At 44.7% G+C, this 19,297-nt stretch overlaps 1 protein-coding gene across 3 annotated transcripts in view; it reads right to left on the minus strand.

Annotated features, from left to right (window-relative positions):
• Positions 1-19,297, minus strand: part of fgf14 (fibroblast growth factor 14) — a 59,826-nt gene that overhangs the window by 11,332 nt on the left and 29,197 nt on the right. For 2 of the 3 annotated variants that reach the window (XM_068745949.1, XM_068745948.1), the window contains exons 2-3: positions 10,291-10,401; positions 8,410-8,513 (exon numbers count right to left, since the gene is read on the minus strand). In XM_068745949.1, the coding sequence (XP_068602050.1) occupies positions 8,410-8,513; positions 10,291-10,401 (215 nt within the window). Of the gene's footprint in view, positions 1-8,409; positions 8,514-10,290; positions 10,402-15,102; positions 15,113-19,297 lie in introns of those variants that run through there. The other variant, XM_068745950.1, reaches the window with a different exon arrangement.

Below are 19,297 nucleotides of genomic sequence, written 5' to 3' on the forward strand. Positions count from 1 at the left end.
AGTGTGAATGGGTGTGTGAATGGGTGAATGTGAGGCCTAATGTAAAGCGCTTTGAGCACTGTGAAGGTGGAAAAAGCGTTATATAAGTGCAGTCCATTTACCATTTATACACCATTTCTAACAGATTTTAGAATCCATAAAAGGGGTTTTTTTTGGTCAAAATTAAATATTTTTACTGAATGCATTCTGGAGCTGAACCAGATGAAATTCATTGGTGAGATAGAGGGCTCCCACCCTCCATGACTGTGTCTTGTTTGACACAAACGCCGGCGATCACAACCCCTGCCTAGGTGGAGGTAAAAAAATACCTCAAAAATCTTTCTGTTTTATTCTGTTATTGTAAAGTTTGATATTTTTGTGTTGTAAAAACACATTTGAGTCATTTAGCCTTATGTTAAAACATGTACATTTGATTTATATTGTGGAAACGCAACATTGTGTTTCTAAAGAAGAAACTGATGGGGATTTATTAATTAATTAAATTAATTTTAATTTATATTGCACCAGATCAGAACAGACAGTCATCTCACTTTACAGTGTAAAGTGAGCTGTACAACCGACCAGAGTGGCTGAAATCAAACTGTCTAACATTAGTGCAAGAAAATGTGTCAAGGAATTCCCAGTGCGACACTGAATACACATAAAGGACGCTGGCAAGCATCAAGATGAATGGCTTTATGATCCAAACCAGAATCTTAATCTGACAACAAAATGACATCCCATCCAGGGCTGGATTCCAAATCATACTGAAAATCTAATTTCATCACAACCACTCATAATGTAAGAAGTGTGGCGGTTCTAGACTCAGACCCTTAGGGGGCTCAGCCCCCAGAGGTAGGACAGATGTTTGAGTGTGTCATGTTTTTTGTGGTTGCCATGACAGCGTGAAGTGCAGCGTGAAGTGCAGCGTGAAGACAGCGTAAAAATGCAGGTGCCAGATAACCTCCTGCCACCTGCACACTACTAAGTTAATATGGTAGGTTGTTTCACAATGACCAAACAAACATTTTCAATAATAAAAAGAAATACATTCATGAAGTAGAAGTTACTGGTGAAAGCAACCTTGTGGTGTATTCCAAATGGTGACAGCAGTCATTGCTTATGAAGGATATTGGATTTATTGGCAACTAAGTCACGACTATTCCCCACAAATGTCACAGCTGCATCTGGTTGGCAAACATCATCACTTTTCCTTTGTAATGAAATTTAGGAAAGGAATGGGACACAGCTATGCAAAACGGTGAGTATCCCAAAAAGAGGCCTTACCGCAGAACCTCCTCCTAGTCACACCTCATTAGATGATTTGAGGTTTGATATATGCAGCATGTGGAGGGATAACGGTTCACTGTGCCTCATCAGTGTATAAAGAAACAGTTATCCACAGGGGGGCTAGACAGGTGTCCGCCTACAGGTAGAGTCACACATAACAGACCCAACATCTACCCTCATACTCTTTGTGTTTGACAGCAAGTGTTATTTACAAGTTTAATTCCTACAATAAAAGCTTTTCTCTGTAGTCCTCGTGTTTATCCTGCAGTAGCAAAGATCTGACGCTGATTTTCACTTTAAATCTAAACAACTCTGAATACAAATTTAAGATGATGATTTTTTATTTATTTGCAGAGCATATATAAATATATATATGCTAATTTAGATTTTTTTATATTTTGAAAATGCCTTTTTAAGATAGTTAATGTATTGTATTCATGTTGTGTATAAAATAATATAATTCATTCAATACTATACAATCATAATAATAATAATAATATTCATTTGAACCAGAAAGACTCAGCATTTTTCATTTCTAATCAGGGTCAATAAAAGCCACAAAGAACAGACTTTCACCTTATTTAACCTGCCATCATAATAGTTCTGCGTGTGATTCTAAAGGCTTTGATTTTTTGGTTGGATGTGTGTTTTTTTGTGTGTCACTCAAAATGGTGAAAGCTGTTGGCAAAAGAAGCAGCAGCTAAAGGGGGGCGACGGGCAGCGGCTGCCGATATGTCATATTGATTATATTTACCAAGGCAGGGATTTTCCAACGAAACAACTTTCTCTAAATTCCAAATAGTTGATGCAGTATTTGTATTCTTGCTTTCCCCTTATATTCATTTTTAACTGTCTCTGTAGCGTTCATAACATACAGACGAACCACTGTTTGTGTGTTTTTGGCGGCTCCATTTTAATAGAGATTTTAGGATTAACGAATATGGATGAGGGAGATTCAACATAAGCTCTGGCTGACTGATCGATAGTTGGCTGGTGGCCACCGCTGTGGAAAGTCAGCCCACGCAGGGAGAGGAAATACAGAGGAATTTGCTCTGAAGATAGAGATAAGCAAAAGGGCTGTGGGGAGCTCAGAGAGGCTTTCTCAGGCAGCCGACGCTCACATTTCCATACCAGATGAAAGAACTCATTGGGTTAAGCGGTAGCTGATAAAGCAAGGACATTCTGCAGCACTGACGACAATCAACCCACCAGCACGAGAGGCACCAACATAATCTCCATCATGGGCCATTTATAGCAAATAGTCATCCAGTTAAATTAAATATGTCATGTAAACCACTGATACAGAAATCTAGATGCATTTGCTGACTCTGCCTTATATCGCCTGGGGGAGTAACACTGAGGGACACGAGCGATGTAATATTAACAGACTTTAAGATACTGGCCTGGAAAGAGACAGAGGAACAAATCAGCCGTGGTTATGATTTATTGTTCAGAGAGGCATAATCCCCATCGGTGAGATGCTGCAGAGAAGACTCGCTCTCTCATGACGGGCAACTCACCGGCATGATGCGAACGACTTTCTCTCTGCTGGCACATTTCAAACTCCACAGAGCAGTTTGAAGCGGGACAGTGTCTGCCAAATAAAGTATATTTTTTGACCTGTTCGACAAGAGTAGCCATACATTATAGAGCCATTAATTACTAAGGCTGCTCGTTCTATTCTTAGCACCTCTTAGCCTCCAACCAACAGTTCCCCGGCTCAGCTTTGACGCCAACCTTCCGACCTTCTCGTTCATTAATTCATGAAGCTGCTTTCCCTCCAGCCCTCATGACCGCCACCTTTCATGACTCTGACGCTACATTTATGGCTGGAGAGAGCAGCATTTGAGATAATGAGGCTGCTCCACCCAAACTTTAATCCTGACACTCAGAGCTAAAATTCCTATGAATAATTACCGTACTATACATTTTTATCCCTAAATGCTTATGCAAGAGGTGCACTTATTTTATTTAATATCTGTTTTTTTATGTTTTTTAAGGAATGAAGATAATGTTGCTTCAGCAGTCACTCCATTTCCACAATTTCATGCTGCCATGGTTTGTAAAAGTGAGAATAATTACTCGATGTTGTGGGTGTCCTGGTGGTGCAGTGGTAAGCGCTGTTGCCTCACAGCAAGGAGGTCTCCCGTTCGAATCCCACTTGTGAGGAGTTTGCATGTTCTCCCCGTGTCTGTGTGGATTCTCACCGGGTTCTCCGGCTTTCTCCCACCTCCAAAAACATGCAGCTTGGGAGAATTGGTGTCACTAAATTGGCCGTAGGTGTGAATGTGTGCAGCTGATTGCCTGTCTCTCGCCTCTCGCCCATTAACTTCAGCTCCAGATAGGCTCCAGCTTGGCCCGCGACCCGGTGCCGGACAAAGCGGTTGGAAAATTAATGAATGAATGTTCCGTCCTCTAATAAAGTACCTTATTTAATTTTTGATAAATGAAAGTGAGCAATTGAACATTATCCACAACTAAACACCAGAGGCCCTATTACTAATAAAAGAGCACACGATGCCGATCCCATCATGATTGTTTATCCTTCCTTACAATATCTATGAAACTGTGAATCATTTGCATTCATTGCAGGTTTGCCATTAACACCATCAAAACACATTCACACAGAGCCATCTGTTGGGCATCTATCGCCTTCCGGTGGCAACCGTCAGTGAGTGGGATGTGCAACTTGTTCCTGAAGGTCTGTAAGCAGGAAAACTCAAAGGATATGAGCAATTGTGACAAATGGTCATCACGGCAGGCCAATTCTGTCAGAGCGCCAGCAAGACTGCGGGTATTTGTTGGGTGATCCTGGTCTGTTCCGAACAAAGGACGTCTAAGGATGGACAACCACTAGATTCTGGGAAGACCAAGACTCAGATATTTATGCCTTTTCTGATAGAAACACGCTGTGTGAGGCTAACCGCTGCCCACCTCCAGATGTGTCTACAATGGGCCAGTGAGCATACAAACTGGACAATGGTGCAATGAAACAAGGTGGCCTGGTCTCCTGAGTCACATTTTCATTTCCAACACATAAGGAGTTAGAGAGAGGGGGGGTTGCTTAAATGTCACCAGGATACAATACTGGAAAACGATATATATATATAAATATGACACCTCAATCTGGTCGTTTTTCACAAATATGCTGATCCCCAACTGAAAGGTTGTTTTACGTCAGACAGAATTCAGTTCTCAGTCACCTGAAGACAAAAGCAAGGCAGCAAAGGGGAATGGTGTTGCTTCACAGGCCAAATATTTGAGAGCAGCAGTAGAAAAATGGCCCAAAAGGTAGGAAGATGAATAAACATACTGGTGCGAAAGTAAAAAAAAAAAAAGACTCAAACGAAGGGATGTCATGCTTCAGTATTTTCGAAGGACTCTGTTGGTGTCACACCAGCGGCGTCTGAAAACACTGCTCTTTTCTTCCCTCTACACACCATCCACTTCCATAGTGATGTGAACGAAGAAAAGCCCTCACATCAAACTTGGAGCTTCCATATGGCGGCTGATACAGCCTCTGTTAATTCACTGCACGCCTCCATATTGGTCCTCGCAAGGATTTCATTTCTATAAAGACCACTCATGATGTGGCGAGTCCATCTGACAATGAAAGGTAACACAGGGTGCAGACCGCTGATAAAGACCGGCTGCAGAGCGACTCCAGTGAAGCGGCGGAATGCTGCACCAGCTCTGAAGGAAACTAGCCTGAATAAAATGCCCAACCCTTACAACACATGAGAGAGGGTAGGAAACCGTATGAACAAAGCAGAAAACAAATTCAGCATCAGAGTTGCATTCTCGGGCACCGTTATTGCATCATGTGCAACAAAATTACACCACACTTCTTTTTTTTGGGCTTTCAGACATTTAGTATCATCGTCCCTGCAGAATAATTAAAGTTTGCATGCTCTATGCCATGAATTTGGCTGTTTTGGTATAAAATTATATAATTATCTGGAGAATACCATGACTCCCGTTTCCGCTACATCCTCCCTCCGAACGACAATGGCGGCGAGCTCCGCTCCTTTTAACATTAAATTATTTTTTTGTTTTTTTTAACCAAGCAGCAGCCTGGAGGAGAAATTATCCCGGATTTTATTGGCTCAGATACAAAAGAAGCAAATTAAAAAAAAAGGGGTGCGATGATTGAACTCTCCTTTATTCCGTGATGTGTCTTTTGTCCCAGGCTGCAAAATTTCGCTTTGATGCTACCTCTGTCATTGGAGCCTCATGCGTCGCCTCGGGCGCCACACAAGAGAACATGATGCACTACCAGAAGCCTTAAACAGGCTTCCCATCTCGCTTCTGAAAGAGTGGGACTCCCCCTTTTTGATTCTTCTCATTTGCTTTAAACTGAATGCAATGCAGCACCAAAGTACGTCATCACAGTTAATGCCTTTTAAATATATCTAATTATTTGAAAGAATAACAACGGGCCAAGTGAATTCCAGTCATCAAGAGGCTTTTGTGAAACAAGGTCAGACTGATTAAGAATATATTTTCATTAAAACATGTTGCTTTTTATGATTTCCCCTACATATTGGATAGAGGCACAAACCTAACAAGATGTTATTCATCGTGTTTTTTCTGCATTAATACAGCCTTCAAAGTGGTTTCTGAAAATATGAGTGCACTACAATAAACTCTGCTTAATGGGTAGAAAGGGTTGACCAGAACAGAGCCATAATGGAAGAAATTGTTGTGCCTTACTTACGGAGGAGGATAAAAGAAGCAGAAAGGAGAGGGGGTGAGGAGATGTAAAACATCGCCCAATGCTACAGTTACCAGAGTAGATCTAACAGGAAGTAGCAGAGAGGGACTTCTAAGTCTGATAGCTGAGGTCCGATCTGAATCCCCATTAGCACGGCGATGGGCTGCAATTGAACCGGGGGGGAGCTGTGTGAGGAGGGGAGCAGGTTAAACTGTGATCAAGAATCACGGAACCTTGGCTCAATGAGATCTGACTCACAGCATATCCCCCCCGAACCCAGCCAGGGGGGGGGCAGCAGGCAAAATAACAAAAACACTGCATCGTTAAAGATTTCAAAGTTCCACACACTGCTGCAAAAAATGTGGCTCCAGGCTTGCTTCTGCCAGCTCTAAAGCAGGAAGGTAAGCTTACACTCACTCATCAAGCAAACACCTAAGGATTATTTGTGGAGCCGCAAAATCGCGGGCCAAATGTGCCAAATCCAAACATCTGTGAATCCAATAGGGATCTGAACAAGACGGATTATTTGGTACGCAGCATAATCCAATTTATGTACCTCCTATTTCTATCACCTACAGACCTGTAGATTTATGACTTACATAACTTTAGACATTTAGACATCTCAGATCAATGCAGATAGCATCCGAGTTACGATCGAGATCGGTTCCGACAACCCGGTCGTAAGTCATAATGGACGTACGTTGGACAAGTACAAAATAATTTACGATGTACATCAGCCATCCCCAACCTATTTCCTGCTTCGGACCGGTTTCGTTCTAAGCAATTTTTCCATGGATGCTGGGGGGGATAATTAGACAAAAAAAGAGGAATGTAAATATAACCACTAAACCTTATATTATGTACTTGTAACAACTCCACCCATTTTCAGAGGAGATGCTGGAGTCTATCCCAGCTTGCTATGGGCGAAAGGCGGGGGCCACACACAGACAGACAACCAGTGCGGGTGGTCGTAAACCGCGCAGGTTGTAACTCAAATAGTACACATGTATGAGTCGAGAAAGTACTAAATAAATATAAAGTATAAACTTTACTGTCTTGCATAATTTTGCACTGATATTATATACAAATCTTTTGTCATATTCTTTTGATCCCGATTTGATTTAGCGCTCACCGGCTATCTTTTGTAAAACATATTTTCATGCTAAATGTGCCGGTTTGCACATTCTAAAGCCGGGCTATCCTGTTGACTTGATGCCTTTATTTTACCTGCCCTGTATTGGTTGAATGACTTGATGAGTGAATGAAATGGGTCAAGTTCGGTGTGAAATCCAACGATAATTAAAGCTCAGTTTTCTCAGAGTGTGTGTCTGCAAGGGAGAAATAATGCATTCCTGTGTTACATCGTGCAGAACAGACATAGACTATTTCAACGTTATAATTCACAATCTCAACCGTACAATTATTTAAAGGAATCCATAGGATTCTAGGTCAATCCTCTTCAAATGAATTTCATTTCATGGTTTAAGTCGAGCAGTGAGTAAATGCAACAGAATTCCAGTGGGAAGGCAGTGCATTGTACGTTGCGGATGTAGCCCCTCTAAATCTCAGAGGTAATGAATGAAGAATACGATGGCAAGTCCTGCTCTGTGCCCAGAGGATCCGGAACATGAGGACTTCAGATTCTGATGGACACGCCCGTCTGGAAGAGGAGTGCTGCTCCCAGTGCTCTCCAACTGATTGATTTGAATGACTCGAAGAGGAAGCAGTGGAAGAAGATGGCTAGAAGCGCTCTCTGTGCCGGGTGAGGTCTTATCGGCCTCTGACTGTCGAGCTGCCAGAGGCTCAGTTCATTTAGAAGAGGGATGGTATAAAATCTGGACCATCCCAAAGAGAACAGAGAGAAGAGCTGCTCAAAAGAAGTCCTGACTCTTTAAAAAGACAGCTGTGCATTTAATTTACCTCAATATATAAATTTCACTTCCAGTAATGTACAGTCGAATTTGCTTTCAAGGAACAAAAGATTTAACACGACTAATCAAAGCGGCTCCCACGTGATTCTGTATGTATGTGATCCTCCTGTTTCCTTTTCAATTTCACATGAACTGAAACTCTTGAGGCATATAACCAAATGTATAGGCATCTGAACGAAATAATTTGTGCTTGATAAAATCTCCCAATATTCAGCAAACTAACTAGTATTCTGTCACAAATGCAGTAAACATCCGATACGTTTTCAGGGCCCTTTGGTAAGAATAGCATACTTGCGTGCCACGTGAAGTATATTATACATCAATTTCTGAATGTGATTTTATTTTTATAAAATATATATACCAACATATCTTAAAACAGACACATAATCATAGCAATAAATGCTGTGATTATGTGTCATAAAGGTTTCTGTATCATTTCCAAGACTTCGTTGGTAGATCAGAATCGATGAAAACACAATTGAAGGGACAACTTACTGAAGTGTAGAGATGACCCTCCCCGTTCATGGCGATGTATAACCCCGTCTTCACAGACTGAATGGCAACAACTCTGAGGCCCACAGGAATAAGGTTGAACAAAGCTGAAAAAGCACACATGAACAGTCAGACATGTGCAGCCATAAAGACACCCAACGGACATCCTCACCATTCAAACGCTTACCGTGTGATTCATCATCAGGTGCAAGCTGTCTGAAGCGTCACAAATCAGATGCAATACAAATTCCGAGCTGATGCATTTCTGTAATGTTGGAAGATGAATTGCGGCATGGCTGAGCGCAGGTGCAGCCGCCCAGCGTTACCTGTGATGTGGCTGTAATTGGGCCACCATTGATGCGTCTTTTGTTGCGCCTGGTGGGAAATAGCTTTTGTTTGTACTGTGGGAAGCAACAGCACCGGCCTAGTGTGGTATTAAGTGAGTGTAAATGGGAGAATCACACACGAATGCACCTTGGCTGACCCTGTAAGTGTTTGGTATGGGCAGGTTTGAAGCCAGGTTCATACACAGAGAATTTGCTGTTGAATTGTGATGCTTTTGGACAAAATGGACATTTGTTTATGGCAGTGGTCCCCAACCATTGAGCCGCGGGCCGGTACCGGTCCATGAGACATTTGTTACCGGGCCGCACAGAAAGAATAACTAATTTATACAATTTCCTTTGCATTTGATTGTTAAAACACGTAAAAGGTGTTTTATTTTGAAAAACGACCAGATTTTCTCCATCGTAACATTCACCTGTGAATTTTCTTGGTCATGTGATACGTGACTAAACAAATGCTGTAAACTAGCGAAAATTAATAAATAAATAAAAAACAAACATCTATGGAGAGCTTCTTTGCTAAGGGGAAAAGTGCAGCTGAGGAGGAAGAAGAGGAGCCCACAACCTCAAAGAAAAGGAAACTTCTTTTAACAGACAAACCAGGAGTAAGACTTAAAACACGGGTTTATCTACAGCTGACTGGCTTTGATAACGAGGAAATGAAGGGTTCAAAACTGCTTCGGCACATAGAGACCAAGAACCCTGAAGTAAAAGACAAGAATGTGGAATTTATGAAACGAAAAATACCTGAACATGAAGGACAGAAGCAGTTATAGAGAGCGTAATTTATGGTAAGTAGATATTGGTGTAATACTTGTTCAATAGTTACTGAAAGTGCATAATCTAAAGTTTATTGGTAAGATTCTATTCCTCTTTTTTAATTTAGTTAACCCCTGGTCCGGGAAAAAATTGCCCGGCATGAAACCAGTCCGTGGCAGGAAGAAGGATGGGGACCGCTGGTTTATGGTGCAGTTTTGTGCAGCCAGTTGAACTTATCTCAGGGTTAAAACCACATGATGCCTCCCCTGTTTCATTAAATCCCTTGAGCCAATCGAAAGTGACATTTGCCGCATCTCATGCTGACGGGAGTATGTAACACAATACAGAGTGTCACGCTGGAGTTAGCGCCAAGAACTGGAATCAAATTAACCACCTAGCCTGGAGTGCTAAGTGAGCAGTGCCAGATCAAGCTAATAATACCCCTTTCTCCCTGTTAAACCTGCTGCTTCCTGGTCCACTTTCCCTCTTCCACAGAATGATGTGTGATTCTATAACTCCTGCCATTTAAGAAGGATCTACTTGAAAGATTAAATATGAGGTACAGTACAGGCTTGGAGGACAGAGGAGCAGGTTCCTGGGACAGGAGGGATTCATTTGTTTGGAAAACACATCGATTCTCAGAAAGATTTTAGGACCAGTGGCTTGATGCTTACTTAAAAATCCACATTTATTTCAATGTCTCCTGTCAGCCACTCATCAAATATTTCTAGATGCCTCTCTTTTGATTTGGAAGGCCGACAGAGACTGTCAAGGTACTCACAGGAATTACTGCTGTCATCCTTGGTCCCATCAAGAGAGCCATCGGTGTTCATTTGCAAGTAGTATCCCTGCCTGCAATATAACCTGGTCACTATACCCTTGAGCTGGGGATCTGCAAGGAGAGAAGAGCAGACAGAAATGTTTGCAGTCAGCAAAGGCGACGGTAAAAGATGCTCCACAGACCAAATGAGCTTTGGTATAACAATTGTCTGCAATACAACAAAGATCCTTCGGTTCGTTTTTAATTTTGACTATCACACAGTAACCAGTGTGTCAAACTATTAAAGGGTTATTGGCATCTCCTGTGGCAATTCCCAGAACCCCCCTCACCCAATTATCGGCAGCAGTATTAACATGTGGTCGTCTGACTCCCTTAATGAACCCAACAGCACCCTCTCTGGGTCCTCACTGTGTATGATGGGATGTGCCCCGTCCTTTCCCTCTGACTGACCCACATCTAAACAGCTGAGGTTACATTTTCCAATGCCACCGTCAGTCAATCAGCCATGCATGTTGCTATTTAGTTGACATTTGGTGGTTTTGTAATGACAAAAAGTAGCAAAATGTTTTGCTACTTGCATGAAATGCATGAAATAATACATTTACATCAGTCTTTATGTGACTGACGCATGATGATGACGATGGAGATGAAGCATGAAATTATCGATCAACGTGATCGTGGTGTCTATAAGTGATTGGCACGCCAGTATGAGCGGAGTGCAGCAACGATATGTACAATCCTCAAACAGAAGGATGCTATCAAGAACACAAAGCCTTCCAAAGGAAGAACTATTATGTCTAAGTTTATGTACGTGTACGTGTAAAGTACAATTAGGGTATAAAGTATCTCCGTACCGTCCGACTCTCCCTCTCCAGTGCATGGCTCACTGCCTTTAGTGCTATCGTCTGTCTCAAAGTTAATCTCATAATAAAACCACCTTTTATATTACAATAATACTGTGTGTCATTTTGTGTGTGTGCATCTATATAGCAATTAAAAATGTTTCTTCCGTTATTTATTCGTGTTGATTTGAGTGTTTTTAGACGACCGGAATGGATTCAATTGTTTTCAGTTACGTTACAGGGGAAACAATTGATTTGAAATACGAGTGAATTTGAGTTACGAGCTTGGTCCAGGAATGAATTATACTCGTATGTGAAGGTATTACTGCACCATGTCTGGACAACCATTGGGTTTGTATGCCTTCAACATTAGTCTGATTGTAGAGACAGCCATCACTTCAGATTTCATTCTATTAAAGCCTCCGGGAGGTGAATGATCAACTCCACCTGAACTCCGTATGCGCATGTGTGTGTGACCGTGAGAGAGAGAGAGCGAGAGAAATAGAAAGAGCGAAGTAGAGAGCGTATAGCCTCAGAGTCGAACCAGCGAGGTCTTTCTGAGGGCAGACGGAGGCTTTTTTTTCTTTCGGCCTACAGCTCAAGGCCGTCTCTTTTCAAATGGCACCGGTGCCATGTGGCTCAGAGACCTTTACCTGCCGCCTGAGAGGGGCGGAAAGGCCGGTCTGTTGGTGTGTCGGAGTAATACTGCTACAAAACTCAAGCACGCAACTCAACGGCTCCACCAGAACAAAAATCAAATCTGAAGCAAAGATCTGACTGTTAGAGTCGTCTTCACGACCTGAGCCGGCTGACGGGACGCCTGCAGCACCTCTCCGGTTTATACACACACTCAGTGCAGCCAGTGTGTTGCATGCATTGAGCTAGACAGATGTCACAGCGAAGACGTCCTCCTTTATCTCCTCGGTGTTTTCCTTCAGTGGCACACAGATGCCTCCTTTCATCTGTGAACAGGACACAACTGGGATCTCTTGAATGTTTTACATTACTGAGCCACATTCATGTTGGGGGCCGCAACCAGCAAGGATTTTCATCCAGCGATTAATAAATTCATTAGTTCTAGACTTTATTGATTGGAATCAATGGAATTAGAGCAGCTCTGAAAATTCTGGTTAGAAAACCAGTCAATCACCACCACAGTACCGTTCTGTCAAAATATAATCGAATGAGCTTCCAGAACAGCTTTCTTATTTACAAGAGCCTACATGGGTTGGCTCCCCCCCGCCTCTTAAGAACTACATCAAATGCAGAACAACTGCCTCCAGGACCCCCAGGGCCATAAGCAGGGGTGACTGTCAGGTCTCAGTGAGAAAAAAATATTTTGGCCAAAACATCCTGTCCTATAAAGGCAGTGTCGATTGGAACAGTTTACCAACGACAGTGAGGGTGGCCCCCAGTTTTAAAAGTCATCTCAAGGAGTGGCTCAGATCAACCCAAAATTAAATTATATTATTGATATATATATTTTTTAAGTCTGCAATGCACTGCGACACTCTAAACAGGTCATTTTTGACAACAATTTCATCCATTGTCCATCCATTGTCTTCCACTTATCCGGGGCCGGGTCGCGGGGGCAGCAGCCTAAGCAGGGAAGCCCAGACTTCCCTCTCCCCGGCCACTTCCTCTAGCTCTTCCGGGGGAATCCCGAGGCGTTCCCAGGCCAGCCGAGACACATAGTCTCTCCAGCGTGTCCTGGGTCTTCCCCGTGGTTTCCTCCCGGTGGGACGTGCCCTGAACACCTCACCAGGGAGGCGTTCAGGAGGCATCCTGAATAGATGCCCGAGCCACCTCATCTGGCTCCTCTCAATGCGGAGGAGCAGCGGCTCTACTTCGAGCTCCTCCCGGATGACTGAGCTTCTCACCCTGTCTCTAAGGGAGAGCCCAGCCACCCTACGGAGGAAGCTCATTTCAGCCGCTTGTACCCGTAATCTCGTTCTTCAGGTCACTACCCAAAGCTCGTGACCATAGGTGAGGGTAGGAACGAAGATCGACCGGTAAATCGAGAGCTTCGCCTTTCGACTCAGCTCTCTCTTCAGCATGACGGATCTGTGCAGAGTCCGCATCACTGCAGACGCTGCACCAATCCGCCTGTCGATCTCTCGCTCCATTCTTCCCTCACTCGTGAACAAGACCCCGAGGTACTTGAACTCCTCCACTTGGGGCAGGATCTCCTCCCCGACCTGGAGGGTGCACTCCACCCTTTTCTGACTGAGAACCATGGCCTCGGATTTGGAGGTGCTGATTCTCATCCCGGCCGCTTCACATGCGGCTGCGAACCGATCCAGTGACAGCTGGAGGGCACGGCCTGATGAAGCCAACAGGATCACATCGTCTGCAAAAAGCAGCGATCCAATCCTGAGGTCACCAAACCGAACCCCCTCAACGCCCTGGCTGCACCTAGAAATTCTGTCCGTAAAAGTTACGAACAGAATCGATGACAAAGGGCAGCCCTGGCGGAGTCCAACCCGCACTGGAAATAGGTCCGACTTATTGCCAGCAATGCGGACCAAGCTCTGGCACCGGTCATATAGGGAGCGGACACCCCGTATGAGGGGGTCCGACACCCCATACTCCCGGAGCACCCCCCACAGGACTCCCCGAGGGACACGGTCGAATGCCTTCTCCAAATCCACAAAACACATGTGGACTGGTTGGGCAAACTCCCATGCACCCTCAAGGACCCTGCCGAGGGTGTAGAGCTGGTCCACAGTTCCACGGCCAGGACGAAAACCACATTGCTCCTCCTGAATCCGAGGTTCGACTATCCGGCGGACCCTCCTCTCCAGTACCCCTGAATAGACCTTACCGGGGAGGCTGAGGAGTGTGATCCCTCTGTAGTTGGAACACACCCTCCGGTCCCCCTTCTTATAAAGAGGGACCACCACCCCGGTCTGCCAATCCAGAGGCACTGCCCCCGATGTCCATGCAATGTTGCAGAGTCGTGTCAACCATGACAGCCCTACAACATCCAGAGCCTTAAGGGACTCCGGGCGGATCTCATCCACCCCCGAGGCCTTGCCACCGAGGAGCTTTTTAACTACCTCGGCAACCTCGGCCCTAGAGATAGAGGAGCTCACCCCCAAGTCCCCAGGCCCTGCTTCCTCACTGGAAGGCATGTCGGTGGGATTGAGGAGGTCTTCGAAGTAGTCCCTCCACCGATCTACGACGTCTCGAGTCGAGGTCAGCAGCGCACCATCCCCACCATACACAGTGTTGACCGTGCACTGCTTCCCCCTCCTGAGATGCCGGATGGTGGCCCAGAACCTCTTCGAAGCCGTCCGGAAGTCGTTTTCCATGGCCTCACCGAACTCCTCCCATGCCCGGGTTTTTGCCTCAGCAACCGCGGTAGCTGCACTCCGCTTGGTCTGTCGGTAACTGTCAGCTGCCTCCGGAGTCCCACAGGCCAAAAGGGCCTGATAGGACTCCTTCTTCAGCTTGACGGCATCCCTCACCACCGGTGTCCACCAAGAGGTCTTGGGATTGCCGCCACGACAGGCACCGACCACCTTACGGCCACAGCACCGATCGGCCGCTTCAACAATGGAGGCACGAAACATAGTCCACTCAGATTCAATGTCCCCTGCCTCCCCCGGTACATGGTCGAAGCTCTCCCGGAGGTGGGAGTTAAAACTCCTTCTGACAGGAGATTCTGCCAGACGTTCCCAACAGACCCTCACAATACGTTTGGGCCTGCCAGGTCTGTCCGGCATCCTCCCCCACCATCGGAGTTGGCTCACCACCAGGTGATGGTCGGTTGACAGCTCCGCCCCTCTCTTCACCCGAGTGTCCAAGACATGCGGCCACAAGTCCGGTGAGACGACTACAAAGTCGATCATCGAACTGTGGCCTAGGGTGTCCTGGTGCCAAGTGCACATATGGACACCCTTATGCTTGAACATGGTGTTTGTTATGGACAATCTGTGACGAGCACAGAAGTCCAATAACAAAACACCACTCGGATTCCGATCAGGGGGGCCATTCCTCCCAATCACACCCCTCCAAGTCTCACTGTCATTGCCAACATGGGCGTTGAAGTCCCCCAACAGAACGAGGGAATCCCCAGAAGGAGCACTCTCCAGTACCCCCTCCAAGGACTCCAAAAAGGGTGGATACTCTGAACTGCTGTTTGGACCATAGGCACAAACAACAGTCAGGTTCCGTCCCCCCACCCGAAGGCGGAGGGAAGCTACCCTCTCATTTATTGGAGTAAACTCCAACATACAGGCACTGAGCCGGGGGGCAATAAGTATTGCCACCCCTGCCCGGCGCCTCTCACCAGTGGCAACTCCAGAGTGGAAGAGAGTCCAACCCCTCTCAAGAAGGGTGGTTCCGGAGCCCTTGCTGTGTGTAGAGGTGAGGCCAACTATATCCAGTCGGAACTTCTCAACCTCGCACACCAGCTCAGGCTCCTTCCCCGCCAGAGAGGTGACATTCCACGTCCCACAACAATTTCACATTTCCTATAATTCCTGATATCTGGATGCGCTCCATCAACTACCGACCCGAGTCTGTGGAAGTGAACTGTCCTCAGTCTTCCCCCGTTCTCTTTTTGCCCTGTCTACTCTCTCACTACTGTGATTATTTGTGATCCTAGTGTTCCATGTGAATGTAAAGTTATGTGTATGTTAGTTTTGTGAGTCAAATTATTCCTTGCCTTGAATGTACTTATGTTTTATTGAATTATGTATTATGACCCTGTGTTTTATGTTCCATGTAATGTTTATGCCAACCTGTCTGGGGACCTGGGGACAACCGACAGACATTAGCCTTTGGCTATAATCTGGCATATTAACGTATTTTTATAGCTTCATTAATATATACTGTCCCTATTTAAATTAACGAATTATTTATTTATTTTACTTCTGATTATGCCAGGGGGAATGTTTTAAACGAAGCCAATCATTTCATCTGTTTTATTCTCAATTGACAGAATTGAACTTCATGTAGTCTATAAAATGCCTCAAAGCAATCATAAATTGTGATTGGAATTTATGATTGCTTGCAGGCATTTTCTCTGAGCCCAATCTTTAAGTGTTTTCTTTTGTCCAACCAATCATCCAAAACCATGTTCCAACATTGATCCATTTTACATCAAGGAGCCACTCTGACTCCCGACCTCTACTTTCATTATGTTCCCTCTTAAAGCCAATATCAAAAGGTGTGTGTGTGGGGGGGGTATCACAACCATGGACACGGTTGAATTCATTGATTAATTGTGCTTTCAATCACATATAGTGTAACATCAACACCACACCCTGGTGACGGGAGAGAGTTTTTTTTACAGACAATAGAGCAGCACAAACAAGCCTTACTCATACAGTGTCACATAAATCCTTAATGAATGCCCAATTCCCCCGAGCATAAACTCTCACAAAGTTTACCTCGCTATCAATTAATGACTTTGATAATCAGCATTAAAAGAATGAGCGGCGGCGAGAGTGATACTGAAGCCAATCCACGTGGGACAATATGCAATAACTGAACCCGTATAAATGGCTGTTGTCTCTGATGAATGCTTCCTCTTTGTGGCGCTGAGTGTGGCGGTGAACTTGGCTCCTTCCTCCAATGCTATAAATCATGGGATACCCGTCTTCCCTGGGGGCAACCCAGCCAGTATATCTCACACAGTAGCGTTACCCCTGTTTCGATCTCGGCACCTCTGTGAACAAAACGGAGCAGGAAAATCTTAACACAATGTGTGAAATAATAGCTGGTTGTTGACCATAATCCTTTTCTCTGGGATGCATGATCACATTTTGATTTCAATCATGTCCTGGGATAACCAGTGCATTTATTTATGACTGACAGAGTGGCAAAATAGCTTCGGTTCGATCTGTCATTCATGCGGCGCATTGTGAAGGTCAGACTTGGCTGAGAGATCAAATGTTTCAGAGGAATCTGGACTCATTCATCCGTCGCCTTTCACAGCCGAGACAAAGCTTTACCTTTTGCTAATTCATCCAAGGATTCTGCGATGAAGGAAATGCGAGAATGTGATGATGCATAAGGAGAGAAAGGAGCGCGTTCTCGGAATGACACAGCATTTTCCGCTCTGTCGGACACATTGGATGATCTTAGAAATCCTTGTAATGCTTTCATAAGGAAGGTCCCTGAATAACTTAGCAGTTGTTCTTCTGTTACTCAACATCTTTTCGCTTCCTCCTCTTTGTGTCTGGAGGCTTTTGCCTCTGTAACACAACTAAGCATCGAAGCGACAGAGCCGTTCATCACGACGGACGACTTTGCTGCCTCAGCTGCGATCCGAACCGTCTTAAGTCACGCTGGTATTAGACTTCACAGCAGGAGATACTGCGTGTTTCTACATGCCACTGTTTGTTTCTAGGGAAACGGAGTGGCGTTTGGCTGGAGCAGGGGGGTTTCCTTGGTAAAGCGTGAGCATCATAACTGTAAGATATCCAGTCGTGTTGCTCTGCTGCAGACGGTCTCTGTGCATGTAAATTGAACTGCCAGAGATGTGGGGGTTCTTTTCTATTCAAACGTGACCTCCCATCACTTCACTGATTCTCCTCCTGTCTTATTTTCTATTGATTCTTCCACCGTCCGTGCATGTGCAAACACAGTCTACAATGACACGCACACACACACACACACACTGGAGCACAGATGCAGCAGCAATCACAGGCGGCTGTCAGCCCTGCCTGCCTGACCCACTTTGAATGTTCAAGCGTTCCCAGCCTGCGAAGGAAAACCCCCTTTATGCAGCTTCCGTTGTCATGGAAAAGTAGATCAAGCAAGCAACACAGGGCTACAGCATCACTACCCATTTCAGTTCCTCTTACATCAACAGCATCGCAGCAACAGTTCTCATCTGCTACGGACGTCTCAGGAAGCCGGCTGACAACGGATTGATATGTACTGTCAACATACTCTTAGATAAACACCCGTGCCACAGGAAGGCATTCATCTCGAAAGGGTTCATCTATTCTAGAGCATGTCAGCTAATCTAATGTTCTGATCTGTGTACCATGATCTAATGTTATATGGATCCAATCTGGCCAGATAATTACAGCCAGAGTAGTGCGATTACGTTTGATTCCCAGCTGTGTCGCCTCAACTCACTTACCGGGATGATTGAAATAGAATTTGCAACTCACATCTAATCCCTTCAAAAAAAAAAATACAAAAATAATCTGTGCACCCACAGGATCCACATCTGCTTTCAAAATGCATGGGTGATGCAAAATTAAAGTTGACGTGACAGAGAAAACACAAAGTGTTCCCAGACTATTCCCTCAAGTGCCGGACGAGGACAGGAAACCGCAGTTTGCGTTCTACTGAACACGGCAGACACACGCTCCATTATTCTTTACATCTTCTGCGGTTCACCTGAATTTACACTGTAAGAAAAGAGGCTAAAAAGGATTCACAGTATTTTTTTTACAATTTGTCTGTTGAAAAATTTGAAAAAAGCGACAGTGCTGTCCAGCATTCTATGCACGTGTGTGAGCATTACATTTAATGAGATTGTTCGTCCCTTGTTTTGCTGCAGACAACAGTTGCATTGTTTTCCCACAACTCATCTGTGCCCCCAAATGTTCTGGCCATGAGCCTCGACATGCAGCCGTGCGGCATCTCCTCCATAGGGTAAAGATCCGGCCAGAAAATCACAGCGACGCTGCCAAAAACATTATCATGTTGTAAGATGTTGTAAAAGCAACCCTTTCTGTAATATCCTTTGGTGCTCCTTTGCATTACACCAGCTAGCCAAACGTCAGGTGCAAAAAACACCCCCACATACCATAACCCCCCCCCCATTCTGGGATGGATTTTTTTCACCCGACTTACAACGGCAGCGATGAGGAGCTTTGCTACACAGCTCAGGGTGTGACTCATCACTGCAGACACCAACAGGTAGATGAAATGAAGGCGTGTTTGAAGACGGAAACAAAAATAACGGTCACAGTCCTTAGAGTAGAATATGTTTGAACAGTTTGGTCACTTAAGTGATGTAAACTCCTGCACAATCTCGTGGGTTTCTTGTGCATGTGGGTCCAATATGAACTAAATGTTAAATAAGAGTAAATGCATATCCGTATATTATACATAGAAATACCTGATGAAGAGAAGCACAAACCCAGTTCGTTATCTTTTGGTTGTTGTTTTTTTGACAAGACAATTCCCAGATT

Source organism: Brachionichthys hirsutus, chromosome 12, assembly GCF_040956055.1.
Source record: "Brachionichthys hirsutus isolate HB-005 chromosome 12, CSIRO-AGI_Bhir_v1, whole genome shotgun sequence".
Classification (NCBI taxonomy): domain Eukaryota; kingdom Metazoa; phylum Chordata; class Actinopteri; order Lophiiformes; family Brachionichthyidae; genus Brachionichthys; species Brachionichthys hirsutus.